The 19674-nt window shown below is 31.9% G+C and overlaps 2 protein-coding genes across 2 annotated transcripts; one reads left to right on the top strand and one right to left on the bottom strand.

Annotated features, from left to right (window-relative positions):
* The first annotated feature begins 1510 nt into the window (after positions 1-1510).
* LOC102597579 (probable alpha,alpha-trehalose-phosphate synthase [UDP-forming] 7) lies at positions 1511-7473 on the top strand. The gene is made up of 4 exons (XM_006358041.2): positions 1511-1717; positions 2024-4172; positions 4259-4532; positions 6448-7473. The coding sequence occupies exons 2-4, from the start codon at positions 2191-2193 to the stop codon at positions 6742-6744; spliced, it is 2553 nt and encodes an 850-aa protein (XP_006358103.1). The 5' UTR covers positions 1511-1717; positions 2024-2190; the 3' UTR covers positions 6745-7473.
* Positions 7474-10020: 2547 nt separating this feature from the next.
* Positions 10021-12392, bottom strand: LOC102597251 (IRK-interacting protein). Its single transcript, XM_006358040.2, has one exon. The coding sequence runs from the start codon at positions 12003-12005 to the stop codon at positions 10629-10631; it is 1377 nt and encodes a 458-aa protein (XP_006358102.1). The 5' UTR covers positions 12006-12392; the 3' UTR covers positions 10021-10628.
* Between the last annotated feature and the right edge of the window lie 7282 nt (positions 12393-19674).

Genomic DNA, 19674 nt, shown 5'->3' with positions numbered 1-19674 from the left:
TTGGATTTTGATTGGCTCAAGAGGGGTGCTTGTCATTCCATTTCAATTTGTTTTTTCTTAAGAAAATCAACTATATGGGATAGTGTTTGTGGGCATTTAGTGATATGGAAAATTAGATATATAATTTTTATGTATGATAAAACACGAATAGGTGAATTTTTGGCTATAAAATAACATGACTCATCCATCCTTTAAATTACAAAAGTATAAAACAACAAATTCATAAATGGAGTTTAGAAAGATTGAGATCTACATAAATTTTACTTCTTATTTTGATATGATAAAAAAGTTATTTCTGATGTATCCTTAATTCAAAATAAAATTTATATTAGGAAAGGTTGAAAAAACTGATAATAAAAATATATATTAAGGCAAAATGAAGCAACAAATAGTTGAAACACATAGAAGAAAAATGATAGGGGGAGAGCTCCTGCATCTCCCGCCTTACGGGGAAGATCATACTTGTCTACCTACTTATTTTCTATTATAATATATAATCTCCAGCTTTCATATTTTCGTATTTAGGATAATTTCCTCAATAAGCTGAAGTTATGTTATTTCATGTCTAGTCACATCTTCCTTCGTCCTCCTAGTTTATTCTTGATATATTTCTACATCCCTTAATTCTTCTATAACCAACCTCTCGCTCCAACCTACAAATATAATTATATTAAATGATCCAAATTAATACCAAGCAAAACTATATATCTTAATTTTTAAATTTTACGAATACATGAGAAATCACCACAATGGTATTATTTGATTTTTTAATAAAAAAATCAATTTAATTTTACTAATTATTTATTTGGATTTTCATTTCCATTTTTATCTTAAACACCCTTAAGTGATGGATAAAACTTTTTTATCTCAAAAAGGGCAAAATAGGACATTAATACGCTCACCACCTCACCAAACTGCCTGACCTCAAACGCCCCAACGAGAAAATTGCCGGCAACGTGTAGCCAATTCGACATGCTGACGTCACCCATGACGCGTCTCCTTTGCCAGGTCATCTCTCATGCCTTATCCGCTAATCTACGCCCTGGAAATGCCACGTGGAATTAGCCCCTGTCCCCACCTTAATCCTAAAATTTCATATTCCTGTGCTTCTCATCCCCACACTAACCATCACCTCTCTCCATTCATATCCAGCCACGTGTCACATTCCTACTCCTGAACAAAACAAATAAACGTGTCCTTTAATTTAACTTCAATTAATATATCTCCAACTTCACATATACACAAAATAAACACTCAAACTTATATTAATAAGTTCACGTGAGAATCTAGATACACACGTTCTATGTGACACATTGTGTACGCTCACAAGTTTCATTGTAATATAAGAATTTTTTATTTTTAGCGCGTGACATAATAGACAACTATGCCTGCCATTTGTCCTGGCAAAGAGGAAAAAAAATAAATTCCAGTTGGCATAAGTACGCGTCTGCTGACCGACCTTATCCTCTTTTTATTTTTTCGCCCATATTTTGGTTTATAGTTTATAGTTTTTAATGAAATGAAAAGTTAATGAACATTGATAGAAAGAGAAGGCTAATGAAATATGAATAGATATATATACATATATATAGAGAGAGAAACAAAGAGTAAGAGAGACTAAACCCTAGATTTCATTCTGACTGAAAGCAGAGTATTTTGTATTTTGACCAACAAGGAGCTTTGTTTACATCAAATTTTTCCGTCATTATTCATAAAGGTAAGTCATTAAAGTTTTTATTTTTTGAACACTTTATTAGTATTAATGTTGTTTTATGTAATAATTATTATGTGAAAATAATTTTTTTTTGCAAATGGAGTTGTTTAACACCACTTGTATGTATGGTGATTGTTAGATATAGGTTGGATTTGATCTTGTTTTGTTTAAAGATTGAGTTTTTTTACTATATTTTGTATATGGGTTTCTGTTTTATTGCTTGGATCATGTTTTTGCAACTGTTTTTTTTTCTTTTGCTTCAAGTTTAATGAGTTTATTTTGATTCTTGGATTATACCCATTTTTTCAGATCCTTTTGAAATGTACTCAGTTTGATAATCAAGAACAGGCTATTGGGTTTGGTTGGTGGGTGTGATTCAGTCTGAGGAAGTTTGAACAGAAAAAAGGTTACTGTTTGGTCTGTCTTCTAATTTGAGGATCTGCTGAAGGAGTTTTTGCAAATAAAGGCTTGTAAAGATGATGTCCAAATCTTATACCAACTTGCTAGATCTAGCATCTGGGAATTTCCCGGTGATGGGGCGTGAAAAGAAGCGGCTGCCACGGGTAATGACAGTTGCTGGAGTTATTTCTGAGCTTGATGATGATCAAGCTAATAGTGTTACATCAGATGTTCCATCATCAATTATTGTAGATCGAATAATTATAGTGGCTAATCAGCTCCCTGTAAAAGCTAAGCGTAGGTCGGATAATAAAGGATGGAGTTTTAGTTGGGATGAGGATTCATTGTTGTTGCACATAAAAGATGGGTTGCCAGATGATATGGAAGTTCTCTATGTTGGTTCTTTAAAGGTTGAGGTCGATTCAAGTGAACAGGATGATGTTTCACAGTTGCTGCTGGATAGGTTTAAATGTGTTCCTGCTTTTCTCCCTCCAGACATTTTATCTAAATATTATCATGGTTTTTGCAAACAGCATTTATGGCCACTTTTCCATTATATGCTTCCCTACTCTGCTAGTCATGGCAGTCGATTTGATCGGTCGTGGTGGGAGGCATATGTTGCAGCAAACAAGATATTTTCCCAGAAGGTTATTGAGGTGATAAATCCCGAGGATGATTATGTCTGGATCCATGATTATCATTTAATGGTTCTACCTACATTCTTGCGGAGGCGTTTTAATCGGCTGCGAATGGGGTTCTTTCTGCATAGCCCTTTTCCTTCATCAGAGATATATAGGACTCTTCCAGTGAGAGAAGAAATTCTCAAGGCCCTACTGAATTCCGATCTGATTGGTTTCCATACATTTGATTATGCACGGCATTTCCTATCCTGTTGTAGTCGCATGTTGGGATTAGAGTATCAGTCAAAGAGGGGTTACATTGGACTTGAATACTACGGACGGATGGTGGGGATCAAGATTATGCCAGTTGGGATTCACATGGGACGGATTGAAACTGTGCTTCAACTAGCAGATAAAGAGTCAAGAGTTGGAGAACTTAAGCAACAGTTTGAAGGTAAAACTGTTTTACTTGGTGTTGATGATATGGACATTTTCAAAGGTGTCAATTTGAAACTTCTCGCATTGGAGGAAATGTTAAAACAACATCCTAAGTGGCAAAGAAGGGCAGTGCTGGTCCAGATTGCTAATCCAGCTCGAGGAAAAGGAAAAGATATTGAGGAAATACAAGAAGAAATTCAAACAACCGTCAAAAGAATCAATGACAAGTTTAGACAGCCTGGTTATGAACCCATCGTGTTCATTGATCGCCCAGTTTCTCTTAGTGAACGGACTGCCTATTACTCTGTTGCTGAGTGTGTAGTTGTAACAGCAGTAAGAGATGGCATGAACCTTACACCATATGAATACATTGTGTGTAGGCAGGGCATCCCTGGTTCAGACTGCACTGCAGAGTCCAATGATTTGAAAAGCAGCATGCTGGTAGTGTCTGAGTTCATTGGATGTTCTCCTTCACTAAGTGGTGCTATACGTGTTAACCCATGGAATGTGGAAGCAACTGCAGAAGCACTGAATGAGGCAATTTCAATGGCTGATGGTGAGAAGGTGTTACGCCATGAGAAGCATTACAAGTATGTAAGCACACATGACGTAGCTTATTGGTCAAGAAGCTTCTTCCAGGATCTGGAGAGAAGTTGCAGAGACCATTTCAGGCGACGTTGCTGGGGTATAGGTCTGAGCTTCGGTTTTAGGGTTGTAGCACTTGATCCTAATTTTAAAAAGCTATCCATCGACTCTATTGTTTCTGCTTACTCAAGAGCCAAAAATCGGGCAATATTGTTGGATTATGATGGCACTCTCATGCCTCAAACAGCAATCAATAAGGTCCCTAGTCCCGAAGTTATTTCAATTGTTAACTCACTTTGTGGTGATGAAAGAAATACCGTGTTTCTCGTGAGTGGACGAGGAAGGGATAGTTTAGGCCAGTGGTTTTCTCCGTGTGAGAAGCTTGGCATTGCTGCGGAACATGGATACTTCTTAAGGTATTCTTAGAACAAGCTTATTCTCATTTTGTGTCTATTTGTCATATCCCGTATGTCAGTATGTACTTATTGTCTTTATTTACCAGGTGGTCTGCAGATAAAGAATGGGAAGTAGTTGGGCAGAACAACGATTTTCAGTGGATGCAGATAGCTGAACCTGTTATGAAACAGTATACAGAAGCTACAGATGGGTCTTCCATTGAAACAAAAGAGAGTGCTCTTGTTTGGCATCATCGAGATGCAGATCTTGGTTTTGGGTCTTGCCAAGCAAAAGAGATGTTAGACCATCTTGAGAGTGTGCTTGCAAATGAGCCTGTTGCTGTGAAGAGTGGGCAGTTCATTGTTGAAGTTAAGCCTCAGGTGTGCCATCTCTTAACCTTTGCATTTGACTCTAGTTTTTTCGATTAACATTATTCGATTTCACAAATATACTTCATTCATCCATTGGATCTGCTCTAATCTCCACCTATATACTGAGTCGTTGTTTTGTCTTCTATCTTGACATGCTTTATAATTCTGTGTATGGGTGCTATATACTGAGTAGCTGTATTTTCTTATAACAAAAGTGGGCATGATCAGACTGTTTATGAAGTGTCTTTGCTGATTCTAGATGAATGCAGACATTATAAGATTCTTCAATCAAATATATGCAATTTTTTTAAATCTGTCATATTTCATGTAAGTAATTAAAGGTGATGATTGAAATATTTTTTTTGGAGTTGGTGTTTAAACTATGAAGGTTTTTGATAGAGTCCGGAGTTAAAAGGGGAAAATATCGAGTGAAATTTCCAAAAGGGCAACATTTAGACGGAAGGGTAACACTGTGAAATTTTAAGCGGGAAGGCGCAAGGCGACAATATCCTTGTAAGGCATGGAGCCTGCGCCTTTTGCTTTCTATTTTTTGACAGAATGTTCAACTAAGGCGCATAGTTTGGCTTCTTTTAAATTTTTTTAGTTGTTAGTTGAACACCTCCATTTAAGTTTAAACAATCATTATTGTTGTTAACTAAATATTAAGAATAATTTAGTTGTTCAACTAATATTTAAACAATCATATATATTAGTACCTTAATATTTTATTCTTATTTTTCTTGAAGGTTAATCATTCAAAATGGTAATGTGTGATATTATATAACGACTAAGAATAATACAATCTATTCAAACATTGTATTTATTTAAACAGTATAATACAATACAGTTTATTAATACAAAACAACCTATCCAAACATATTTCAAAAATTAAATATATTTTTGTTACATACTAAAAAGAAAAACATAGTATAACTTACCTGAATATATGAGAGCCATAGTAAAAAGCAATTTTAATCTCTCAAATTATAACAATCTAATAGAAATTGAAGTAAAATGAATATACAAGTGAAAATATTAAATAATATTAATATACTTTATAAATATTTTACATTATATTTCAAATTATTTTTTAAAAATTTAAAAATAGTATAAATTATTATGTAATAATTGGATTTATATTATTACAACTAAATTTTATGGATTGAATTTACATTATTCTTAATATTTAGTTAACAACAATAATGATTGTTTAAATTTAAATGGAGGTGTTCAACTAACAACGAAAAAAATTTAAAAGAAGGCAAACTATGCGCCTCAGTTGAACAACTTCTGACAAAATATAGAAAGCAAAGTGCAGGCTCCATGCGCCTTACAAGGACATTGCGCCTTGTAAAGCACATGAGACATTGCGTCTTCCCGCTCAAAATTTCACGGAGTTACCCTTCCGTCTAAATGTTACCCTTTTGGTTTCAATCTTATTTTTTGTTGCCCTTTTGGAAATTTCACTCAGTTTTTTTGCCCTTTTAGCTCCGGACTCGTTTTTGATGACCGTCAACCAAGAAGGTGTATTACAATCTAAATTGCTTTATTTGATGGATTATTACAAACAACTGCAGGAAATAACACATTTTATCTGTTAGATATATGCCTTGATTAAATCTCTAAGTAATTCCAGCATAATGCCAAATAGCTAGGGAATATATTACTCTCATTTCTTAATAACAAGAACAGAAACAACTACTTTCCTAATACATGTACTTCTCAACAGGATGTGAGCAGCCAGAAAATTTTAGTAAAATATATTGTTGAATTGGATGGCTCATATGCTTTCCTAAATAGTCTTCTTGTTATAGCTGTATTCTCTTTTCTACCTGTTTTATCGCATGCACATCCATGTGGCCTTATTTGTTTTCTTTTGCCGCCTCCAGTTTATTTTAAACTTTAATTTTTGCCACAATTCCAGGGAGTCAGTAAAGGTCTAGTTGCAGAGAAAATTTTCGCAACAATGGCTGAGAGTGGCCGGCAGGCTGATTTCGTGCTGTGCGTAGGTGATGATAGGTCTGACGAGGACATGTTTGAGATTATTGGAAATGCAATAAATAGTGGTATACTCTCTTCAAGCACGGAAGTGTATGCTTGCACAGTGGGACAAAAGCCAAGTAAAGCCAAATATTATCTTGATGACACAACAGAAGTTAGAACCATGCTTCATGCTCTTGCCGAGGAATCCATTCCTCCTTCATCAGACATTGTAACATGAAGCTCTGTTTGGAGTATATCCTTTCCTGTTACTTGTCCGAGTGCACTTCACATTGACTCAACCCTTTCAAGTTGTGCAAAGAAATATCATTAGAGCTTGTACTGACATATGACGCATAATACTCTCAAAAGATGAATGGAGACATTGTACAGAATTCTTTATCAGATAGTCAGTCCAAGCATCGTAAAGCTAAAATTAGCCTTCTCTTCTTCGAGAGACCATTGACTCATGGGGTTGAGATTTAACTGATCCCAAATGTTTCAAACTGAGAAGCACTGCTGGCCAATTGGTTATACATGTGAAGTTGACACTGAAGGAGAGAGCAGTGCCAAATGGTAATCTTCATGGCCTTCAGAAAATATATATGTGCTGCCCTTGTTGAATACATACCCTTATTCAAGTTCTTTTAAGAAGGCCACTCCTCAGTTTCTTGCCTTTCATATGACAAGATGGAGCGTTGATTGTCAAAGACTCATAACTTGCATTATTAGATCAACTGTAAACAGGTGTTTTTTCTTCTCTTTTGCTTCATTTATTTAAGGGACCTTCTTACTGTTGTTTGGATACACCAATTTGTTGGATTATCATAATTGTAAATGCTATAGAAATTCACCCTCTCTTTCTTCCTTACGATAGAGTTCCTAAACTAAATTTCGTAACCTAGAACATGACACCAAAACCTGGTGATTGTTAATAGTGACATCAATGACGGTATTTCTGGTCTTTCAAGTGCTAGTTTCCAGAACAGACATTTGATTCCTAATCTTTCTATCATGAAGATGGAATTTTTTATCTTGCTCTGTGAGCATCAGCTGCTTTTAAGTTCTTTCTTAAACCAGTCCATATGGTTTTTCGTTGGTGATCTTGACGGTGTGCTCTCTGTGTGTCTCAACTCATGGTCAAAAATGGCTTCCGAGGTGAGTTTTTACCTTCTCTATAGAAGTTCTGTGAAAACTGAGATTACTTGTCCTACCTGAGAGAAGTTGCTTCTTACGTAGAGACCTCTCGTTAGTTTTGGTTTTCCTGCAGGCTGCAACCCCCTCCCCCTCATTTTTAATCTCATTTTCATTTAGTTTAGCCAAGAGGGTTGTGCTAGTACCCATTAAGCAAATCCGAGAGAGGGGAACAAAAACATAACAAAATAATCGTACGTTTTCGTGCATATGCTGTTGTGGAGTTTACGTTACGATGATACTTGTCGTGACGTATTGTGGCTATGTAGCATGATTTATGAATGTTCTCTGAAGGAGTTGTGGCATAAGGTGCCTGTTATGGATCATAGCAATAAATTTGATTAGGTAGCTATTTCTTTTTTTTTTTCCACTACATTGGGTTAGTCTGGAAACTTTTGTAATCCACCCAAGATTGTCTGAACTTTGAGGGGTCAATTACAGTGCGTTTCTTTGTTTTTTGCTCAACTAAAATAGGTCAAAAGTTATCCTTTTAACATATTAGAAATGGTTCAAAAATGTTCTCATTTCACTTATTGGATCAAAGCTGAGTTTACAATGGAAGGCGCACACTTTCAAGTGCATTTTTGATCCAATAGATGGGATGAGGGCGTTATCAAGCCTTTTCTAATATGTAAAGAATGGTGCATATCAACGTTATACTAAAATTAATTAGAAATTCTGGCATTCGAGTGAAGTTTTATATAAAACTATAGGCGGTAACCTATAAACTTACCAAATTTCAAGGTAGTTAGTATTTAAAATCGGTTAACTTAAACTTGTGGGTACGCTCACCAATACTAAACTTAATTTGAGAAATCAAGTATAAAACATAGGGGCTTAAAACTTGATGAAGAAACAAATAAATTTGAAGTATATGATGAAAAGAAAGAAAGTTTAGCAAAGGTAATTTCAAATTCTCCACACTAACAATTTATGATTAGTCTGACAAAACAGCCCATAAAAATGGGGAGTAGTTCAAAAACGAAACAATCTCTAGATCCATCCATTTTTCTCCAATCATTTTGGTCTATTTAAACGAGAGGCTAGCAAGAGAATCTTAGTATTCGTAATATATGTGAATCATGCATGTATATAACATCTAATTTGACCCACATATGATTGAGATACATATATCTGAGTGTACTAGATATATGTGTATGACGAGGTAAATGTGTAATGGAAAATAATTTCAAAAACTGAAATGAAGGCACATAATTAGATCCTAAAATTAATGAGTTTTGTGTTTTTTGCTCTATAACAATTATATATACTGATATTATTTTAATATAATAGGTAGTTTGACATTTTCTGTAGTTTTTCCTTCTAATAATAATAAAGGATATGTAGCCCAAATTAAGCATAATGGATCCAATGTAGCTAATTGTATCATTTGTTTCTAATAATAATAAAGGAATTGGGAAAATCAATATAAAAAAAAAACAAATGAGAAAGGCACCCGTGAATCTGTTTTTGTATTTGCATTGTACATATGACATTTCCTTTTCAGTGTTGTAGTGTCTGTCCCCTTTGCCTAAAAACTTACAACCATTTCTCCAAAATATTTCTGACAATAACTTCAATCATTTTTGTATGAATATGCATCATGCACATTACACTACTAATTCCATTTTCCACATCTTGTTGGTAATCGTGTCAGAATTAGATTTTTTACTAATCAAATTCTTGCTCATAACATGTGCATAGATTTGTTTTTGACCTGTTTATATAATGTAATTTTTGACGAAGAAATATCAATTCACTATCTTTAAACAAGAATAGTTCCACCTATAGAGGTGGATTAAAGCCAAATCATGTGTCCAACTGAAAATCATTGTTTTTTTGTTACACACACTGTGTAGTTTAAAATATATTTTATGTATAAATTTTTTATTCATTTTGAACTTACTGACGGTATGTCGTTGAAAAAGAAAATAATATCCTACAAAAATTACCTTGTAATGGGGGATCCCAAGGGAGGTAGGCGGCTTGATATTGTTAGATTCAAATTAGTATATTTTTATATTTATATCTAAGATGCTCATTTTGGACAAGATCTATAAACTCCTTTTGCCTTGCAAAAAGATTGAACTGAGTGTACATTACACACTTTACCTTTTTCTTTTATGTCACACTCGATGTTTGGTACTCAAAGCTGACTAGCTAAATCCAAATTTGCACATTACAAGGCTCATTTCTGAATTAACTCGGAGAAGTCGGAAATATTCATTTGCAAATATTGGTTATTTGTCAATAGGTTTTTCATTCAGAACAGAGAAAAATAGGAAATAAAAACACCATGTGCAAGTACCTAGATCCAAAATTGAAAGCAAAGATACCATGCACAATGTTAATATTCATTATATATACTATGTATATATTAAGTAATAGTTTAGCTAATTGTTTATACACATTATTATATAGTCTGATATGCAAGTTGCAGGCATATGTCTGTCATTCTTTAACGTACAATTTGAGGAATAAACAACAATTTAAGCTATTTTTTAATGCAGAGAAAAAGGGTCCTCATGCCCCTTTCTTTTTTTGTGATATACCAAAGAAAACAAAGACGTATGCTTGTTGGGCCCACAACTTGACTGAGCCTACTTTGCCTTTTGTCTCACCGCCCAATCTTTTCTTCACTATACTCCAAATGATCCACTTCACAGCCCTGAACCACTTTCACTATGTGGGCCCAAAAGCCCACTTAATACTTTTGGACCAAGGCCCATCACTTTCCAAAACATAAAGACCGTACCGCGTGAAACTCACGCGCCACCGTAAATTGTTTTTGATAAACTCATTTTATTGAAGGAAGTTTGATAGCTGGATCTCTAAACAATTTACATGCTGCGGCCGGAGAGCGGAGATCCACCACTGTGATTGAGGCAGCGCGTGGTGATTTAGAGCGAGTGGGGATGTGATTTTATCCCATTAGTGCTTGGACGGAGGAGTGACCGGAGATAAATATACCTGACTTTGGACTACTGTTTGACCGATTTTAAACCCGGGAACCACCGTGAACGCCACCTTGAACTCGCCGCCGGCGAAGGAGAAAATCTCGTCTGTGACGCTTTCCATGTAGACCTCAGAGAATCTAGAGTTCTTCCGAACTTGAAAAATGCTAACTTGTTGATCGAAAGAGAATGCTAAGCAATGTAAAAGCCACACGCGCCGACCCATCTCGCTGAAAACTTTGAAGAACTCTGTTTCCGGGAACTCGCCGGAGTTTACAAGTTTCCTCTGGTTTAAGTTCCCGGAGAAGGAAAACTCCATTTTTGGATGAACTAAATGAAGGTATTTGGCTTTCAAGAATTTCCCAAATAGAGAAGAAGGGTTCTGTTTGAGAAAAGGACTGACATTCACAGATTTCAACTTCTTGAACTGATCGAAGAAGAAATTCCGGCGTTGGGTCACGCCGGAAAATAATGAATCGTCATTCTGAACAGAAAACGTAGGCTCGTTAAACCCACTGAAAATCTCTCTGCAAACAAAAGATTCAAATGCAAAAGCCCTATGATTACTCTTCTGGAAAGTGACACCATTTTGAATAGATTTCGTAGCAGCATCTATATCCCAATTTGCAGACTCCATTTCCCGAATCAAGAACTTGACAAAATTTCGGATAGATCTCATGGCATAGTGTAAAACCATGATGAAATCTTTAGGATTTACATCTGAAAATTTGACATTGTCAAGAATGGAGAATGATCCACTGGCGTTGAGCTTCCTTTCGAGTGATTTATTGTTGTGAATGGTTTCTTGTAGCTCCTTTTGTAGAGAAGATATGTTGTACCCTTTAGATTCAATTTCTCCCTGCATTTTCTTCATGGTGATTTCATACGTTTTCATGACAGATTGCTGTTCTTGAATCTCAGCAAGCATTAAAGTTACATGGGGTGGTGAAGAATCAATTTGTTTTTTGATATAAGTGTGTTTAAGCTCAGACAAAGCTTTGAGTTCATCCACCACAGCTTGATCTGCAACTTGAATAGCTTCACTATCATAAGGGAACTGAGCCAACTGAAGCTCAGCATAAGCAGCTTTAACAGAAGAAATTGTAGCAAAAAGCTTAGCAACAAAAGCCTCCATAACAGCTCTGTTCTTGGTATGCTCTTTACACTCTTCAATTTCTTGTTTATCAAAGTGCTGCGACTCACAACACCTAAGCTTTTCTTGAGGTATGAGTAGGCAAAACCCATTGTTGGAAAATGGTTTTGAAGAGTTTTTCCGATGGATTACTCTCTGAAATGTCTTAGCTAACCTGCTTTTACTAGGAGCTGGAGCTGGAGCTGGTCTCACAGATTCCATTTTGATTTTGCAGAAACAGAGTAGGCAAGCAAAATCAGTGATTTTAGGACATGAAAAATGGAGTCTTGAGAAGTGTGAACTGAAGGAAGAAAGCAAAAGGGTGTGCTGAGAAAGTAGAAAAAAGAAAGGAAACTAATTAAAGAGAAAATATGAGCAGAGGGGAAAAGGAGGGAAAAGCAGAGTCCCTCTTGTTTGATACAAGGTTGAAGATGAAAGAAAATGGAAGTTGGGTAGTAGTAAAAGCCAAGATTTGGCGCGAGAGAGAGGAATAGACCAGTCATTATTGTGTATTATATGGAGACTTAAATAAGCTAAGATAAAAAATTCATTCTTTTAAACGTTAAATTCTACTAATTCAAATTCGAAATCTTTGATCAAGGATGAAACACATTCTTAGGTGGTAAAAGAAAATAAATTTATCCAACTACCATTGAAATAATTTGCTGGTCATTTAAGTTACTGAAATTGAAGAGTGTATATTAAAAGCAAAGATTTCTAAAATCATTCAAGTATTTGATATTTCCTTCTCTTTCATGGATTCTTCTTCAGCACAAGTCTCACCTATTATCTAATGATTTTGCATGAATGTTCTGACGATTTACTATTTGATCTTTAACATTTTTAGTGATAAACTTTTTTTCATTCATATAGTCGTTTATTTTAATTGGTGGTGGTATATAACAATATACTTGGTGAAATCAAATAAATGATGTTTGACGAGTTGAGTAAACTGCACACAAATTTTATCACTATCTTATAAAAGCAATAAGTTATTTCTTAAAAACCTTCCGCTCAAATTCAAGTAAAAGAAATAGTGAAAAAAATAAATTTAGAAATCAAAAGTCCATACAATAATTTATTGTCTAATCTATTTTGATTCAATTCATTTCAACTCAAGTAATCAATTATTATCATTTATTACTCAATTTATTTTAACTGCCTAAAATAACTCAACCTACCGTTTTAACGCACCAAAATTAACTCAACCTACCGTTATATACTACTACATTTTATTATGATTTTCTATTTTCACGGTGAGAATGCGTTAGGAGTATTATAAGTGATGAAGGTGTAAAGTAGGTGGTAGACACTGTTTAATAATGTGGGGTCCACTTAATGAATCCTTCCCCAAATACCCAAAAGAAAAAACACTACTTCTTCCTTTTTCATATTTTATCCACTTTATTAAATAAAATAATTATTTATTTATTATAGTATAAAATGAATTACAATATTCTCATTTTCTCTTATAGTTAATATTTTTTTTGAAAGACTAAAAATAATTTATAAATTTCAAAATAATAACAAAGGAAGGTATAAAGAATATATTAATAAGCTTATTCATTTTTTATTGGAAACAAGTTATCTCAAAATTAAATTATCTCGATATAAGTTATTTTACTAGATATATGAGATAACTTATTTCATCACTAAGATATAAATGATGGGATAAATAATCTCACAATTGTTTAATACCTTCAATCAATAATTCTATATTTTATTTCTGAAATTATTATACTTTATACCTCACGCAAAAACGACTTCTAAAAAGTATTGGGTACTACAATACGGACCTTGTTTGACTTGAGGCATGAGAGAGGGGCCTCCAAGTTAGTTGGTGGGGGTACTTAAGAATCTATTATTCATGTCCTTCTGTGTGTCAAACTGGCAACAACTATCTCTCATTAAATCACTCTACTTTCATTAGAGGTTTTAAGACTAGTAATTAACCTCAATTAGAAATTTAAGTATTATATATAATATTATTTGAGTTTATACACAGTTTTAAAAGCAATTGTGAAATTTTAAAGTTTTAAGTTATATTTTATTATAATAAAATAACATTATTTTTCAACGATAAAATGTATCATATACATTGAGCAGAATTAAGAGAAATACTAAAAATATAGTCAATTAGACAAGTTATAGGGAAAAATCCTTTTGTCCAGAATGATATTTTTTCTATGTTATTTTGCTTTTTAAAATATTTTTTTCCTTTTAATTTTAATATCTTTTAATTAAAAAATGAAAAAAATATTAATTTATTTTAAAATAAAAAAATATTATAAACTTTTTAAATTTTCTGGTCATTGAGCATTACCTCAAATTATAGATTACTGATTAATAATACATTGCCATTATTCTGAGTTTTAAAGAAACTGCGCAATGCAATGCGGCGGTGGCGAACATTTTATTCCTTATTCTATTGTTGTTTGAACCATTTGATACGAATCGTGATATTGTTTTAAATAAGTTTAGTGACACTTACCACAATATGGAGTAATTAATTTATATGTTGCCGTTTTTCGGAAACACAACTTTGATGTTGAGAGTTTAATAATACACCACAAAAAAAATGTTTTGCGGGGAATGCAATTGCTTTTTTCTTAATTAGAAATCTCGAGCATTTATCATTAAAAAAATTAGTAGAGAACAGTACTTTCGAACGGGCCTTATTAAGCGTAAATTCAAATTAATCGATATATATATATATTAACTCCACTTTTTAAAAATTAATTTAAGTGACAAACATTTTTTCTTTTTCCCCGTAAAAATAATATTAGAATATTGGGAATTTCTAAATACAATTCAGGGGTAAAGCTAGGATATAAGAAAATTACGTTATATAATTTTTAGTTAAAATTATTATAATAAGAATAAATGTTGATTTATTTTTTTTACTTTTTGGTATATATTACAGTAATATTTTGAATTCTGGTGAAAATTCTAACTTAGCTTTTGCAAATTTTAAAAAAAAAAGGATGAAGGAATTTCCTTTTTTAATTTGGGTTGTTTTCATTATGAGTTAACTCTTACTAATTTCATACGTTTTTAGTAGTTCATCATATTAATAATTTTGATGTATGGTATTAATTGTTGAGTGAGTTATAATGCAGCATTATTATACCTAAAACGTATATCCAGCGCATGCTTGAAAAGCACAGCTCCCAAAAGATAGTAATGATTATGCCCAACAATGTTGTACATTCACAAATATTATTATGCATATAATATCAAAATAACGTATATTTGCCTACACAAAGGTTCCTTAATTACCTCAAAAAGTCCTTATGAGATTCTGAAGGAAAATAAAATATTAAAGTAATAATATATGTACAAGTACTCAAAGATTAACCATGATTTACAAAAAAGATAAAAAAAGATTGATAGAAGACTTTATTCAATAACCTTATAACTAGGATAGATTTACCTAGATAACTATTCATTTGGAGGACTCGTCAAAACATCTTTCTTGTGCGGTAAATTTTTCCTACATATTCGATTGAGTTTTTAATTAAAAAAATATATATCATTATTCTCAAACATTCAAATTTTCAACCAAGATTTTCTTGCATTTAATTTCTACTTGTGTGTTGTATTATTGCTCAAATCAGAATTATTATGTACATGTATACGGAATTTTTCGAGCCGGTCTAATAAATTATTTTCTATTTTTCCCAATATCCAAATTGAAATACCTTTCATATAAATGATTCGCATAAAGTACTTACACTCAATAGTATACAATATAATTTATATTATTAGCATATAAATATAAACTTTTAAAAAGATAAAAAGGAGCCAAAGCTGTTCTTACTTTTTTTTTTTTCCTTTCAAAATATAATACAATGCTTTTCTTAGCATTCGTTATGATTTTTTCACTTTTGTATTTTTCTTTTTTCAAATTGCTTTGATATATTTATAAGATAATATTAAATTTATTATTATTAAAAAATTCCAAAACCTTGAACAAACAAGACACTAAATAGAAAAAATCCTTTTGGCCAGAAAATTTAAAAAAAATATGTTATTTTACCTTTTAAAACATTTTTATCCTTTTAACTTTAATACATTTTAATTAAAAAATAAAAAACAAATCAGTTTAACTTTAAATAAAAAGAATACTATAGATTTTTTTAATTTTCTAGCTATTTAGCATTATTCAATAATAAATTATTAATTAATCCATCTAACATAAACTAATTGAACGGATCATAATTATTTGGACTGATTTTATTGCTCCAATTTCCCTCGGAAGTGTTAAATTCTAGGAAAATGGAATCCCTTAGATAAGGGGTTCTGCAGTTTGTTTGGTGGCTTCTTTATGGATGGACATGTTTTCTCTTTTTTCTCATTTCGGCTATCAATTTTCACACTAACTTGCACAATTTTCCCTATTACAAGACAAAAACATGAAGGACTTCTGAGGAAAATGAGTTCTCTCCGAATCTCGAGGTACAAGAGGTTGGTTATATATAAGATATAAGGAGAGATAGAGATAAATCGAAAAAGTATTTTAGAGAAATCCTTTTGGTCAGTAAATTTAGCTAGAATTTGATCAAAATGGTATTTTATCTATCTTATTTTATCTTTTTGAATATTTTTACCTCTTTAACTTTAATACATTTTAACTAAAAAATGAAAAAAAGATCAGTTTATTTTAAAATAAAAAAGATATTACAGATCTTTTAAAATTCTGGCCAAATTTTCTGACCATTTAGCATTACCCTATGATTTTTATCAAAGACATGACTCTAAATATAGGAGACTGTGTGAGACATGTATTAGAGTAGAATGTTAGTTATTAGTGTAGTACTATTATCTTAGGGTGATTAGTTTTTTGTCATATATTGTCATTATACTAGTAGTTTTTGTTTTAGCTATATTCGATTATTATACTATTTTGTTGTTACTTGTTATATTTTTTTCATTATTATCGTATCTTTATACTTGAATTTGCTATACTTAGTCAAGGGTCATTTGAAAATAATTTTTCCACCTCTACAAATTAGCAATAACGTCTGTATATATTATATCCTCTCTACACTCCACTTATAAGATTGTATTTGAATATACTATTTTTGTTGGTATGAGAGATAAATAGAATAAATAAGATATACAAGATTACATTCATATTATGTTTGACCTTTATATTATATGTTTTACGTTCCAAATTGATGCTTTTGAGCATGCGGTGTTATCACACATCAAATGAAATATAAAATATTTGATCTGTCGTATCTCATTAGCTAACTTCTGAAATTAAATAAGTTAAAAAATCATTCTCTATTTCACCGTTGAGACGTTTTCAACGTACAATGCTCCGGATCGAATGAGTTAATTTCTTGTTTCTAATGAGTGATGGCTGACACTAAAAAGATTTCTCATAACATAATTAACTCCTAAAATTAAACTATATATAGGATATAAATTAATAAATTGACAAATTAACGTAGTAAAATCAATATGATTAAGCTAAAAAGGATAATCTTGGTCAAATAATGTATACAACCGTTTTCTGGAATATTTCATTTGGTGTTTGATATCCGTATTGACACGTAACTAAAAAAAATTTAATATACAAAACTTAAAATCGAGATAAGAAAAAAGTTGTCTCATTCGGTGTACGAGGTCATTTGCCCATGGACACAGCTGTTGATGGTGATAGATGATGAAAAATGGGGCTTGCTGGTACGTCCAGCATTATACAATGCATCTTCTTCCTTTCATTTATTTGGAATGATTGGTGAATATTTTTATTTAATGGAATATTATTTTTAAAATTTGAAATTTCAAAATTGTATAATATTATATGATCAATTTTCTGTTTTTTTGTGGTCAGTGACTGGTTAATAATTTAGAGAATATATACTTTTTCTTGTCAATTTAGTCAGGGGTATACATGGTCCACAACACACATTACTCTGATCTGCTGTTGTTTTCAAATGATGTTCAAATTACCACTCTCACGATACCAAAATGTCTCAAAACAATTTTAATGCGTGTACGATGTCCCACTTTTTTTGTAAGAAAAAAAAAAACTTTTTTAGGAATTACATTTTAGTTGAAATTAATGAACAATTAACTGAAACTACAAAATTAACAGCTTATCTATACAGATTATGTCATAAAATGACTAATGAAGAAGAATTTTCTATATTTTTCAAAGTTTATTTTGAGTGAATTATTTGGAATATCTGCCACTAAATCATATTATAGGAGTATACGTTAGGGTAAAATAACAAGGAGAGTAAGTACTACTAATTTTTTTTATTTTTTTATTTTACTTTTCCAATCCTACTGAAATTTCTCATTAAATAATGTTCCGTGGTTATTCCTATAGATATTTTGATAGGTGAGAAAAAATAATAATAATTTTTTCATACGAAAAAATTAAGAAATTTTCCACTATTCTAGGAAGAATATGTTTTTCAATTTCCACTATGTATTTTTGCAGTGCGCTGATTCGATAAAAAATGAATGAATAATCATGATTTATAACATAATTTTTCCATTGTTTTCCAATGGAAAAGATCTTTATATTTTACTTAAGAAAGTTGGATAGTAATAATACATATAAGTATGTAAGATATTAAATAAAATTAATGAAAGTCCCTACCATAAGTGAGGAGGAAATCAAGTTGATTGTGATTTTAAAATTTTTTGATAGAGAGAGGAATGTATGGTCATAGATGTGCCCTACAAAATCATATTTTCTCTAGCTCTTAATGGTTTAGTCAATAATATTTGTTTTATGGAAACTTAGGGATAAATAATTGCCCTCTTCAAATCATTAGGAGACAATCTACCTTCTTAATTTAAAAAAATTATATTGTTGGAGCCAATACTTATTCAAAATCATAAACAGTACTAGTACAGCTACAAAAAATAAAAGATACACTTAATTATTTTTAGTCATTCTATATGTTGGAAATTTGAAGGATAATACATGTGCATATTCCAAGGGAACATAGAAAAGATGGATGTTGATGGTATAAATAATGAAACAAATATAGAGATCAATAGTATTTGTAGAATAGTTATCTTATCTCCATGATTTGTGTTAGATGGCTTACAATTTAATTAAAGATTAGCAAATTTTTGTAAGGAAAAATATTCAGACTTGTTCTTAAACTTTGTAAAATGATCCAAATTCGTCCTCTGTTAATAGTTGTAGTTAAATATATTTCTAATATTGCAAATTTATCCTTGAACTTAGCATAAATTTACAAAATTCAAGGACAAATTTGGATAATAGATTTATGTATTTTAAGGATAAATGTGACTATTATTTCTTGTGGAAAAGATTCAGGCGTTAAAAAGCTTTCATTGTTATGAAATAATCACATATTCGGACAAATCTTTTAACAACAAATTATATTTAACTCTAACTAGTAGTGATGAAAAATTTGAACCATTTTGTAAAGTTCAAGAATAAATTAAAATATGTTTCCTTTTGTTAATAGCGCAAAAGTATAGTTACAACCAAAAAAGAATAACTATGCAATTTCCATATATAAAAAGAAGTAGAAATTGACATGATTAGGTGTAACGTATATATATTCCAAGGAAATGTTCAATCATAATTTAGCTAGTTGCATACGTAATTAAAGATGGTCTAAGTTGTGATTAAAATACTAACAATAGTAGTAGTATTTCAGAAGACTAATTCGTTGTTTAACTTGTCAAAATAATAGTTTGAAAATAACAAATGTATTTTATAACTAAAGAATGTGGTGCAGTGGATGAGGTTGTTCATTCCTTAACTAGATGTGTTGAATTCGAGTCTTGGGTATGGAAGAATCCTTGATAGGGAGCGCTTCCCTCTGAATGGAGTCTGGCACAAATTCGGAATAGTCGGGCTTTAGTATATAATTATTATTATATA

This window comes from Solanum tuberosum, unplaced genomic scaffold (genome assembly GCF_000226075.1).
Source record: "Solanum tuberosum cultivar DM 1-3 516 R44 unplaced genomic scaffold, SolTub_3.0 scf00265, whole genome shotgun sequence".
NCBI classification, from domain to species: Eukaryota; Viridiplantae; Streptophyta; class Magnoliopsida; order Solanales; family Solanaceae; genus Solanum; species Solanum tuberosum.
This window is presented reverse-complemented; position numbering and strand designations above follow the sequence as displayed.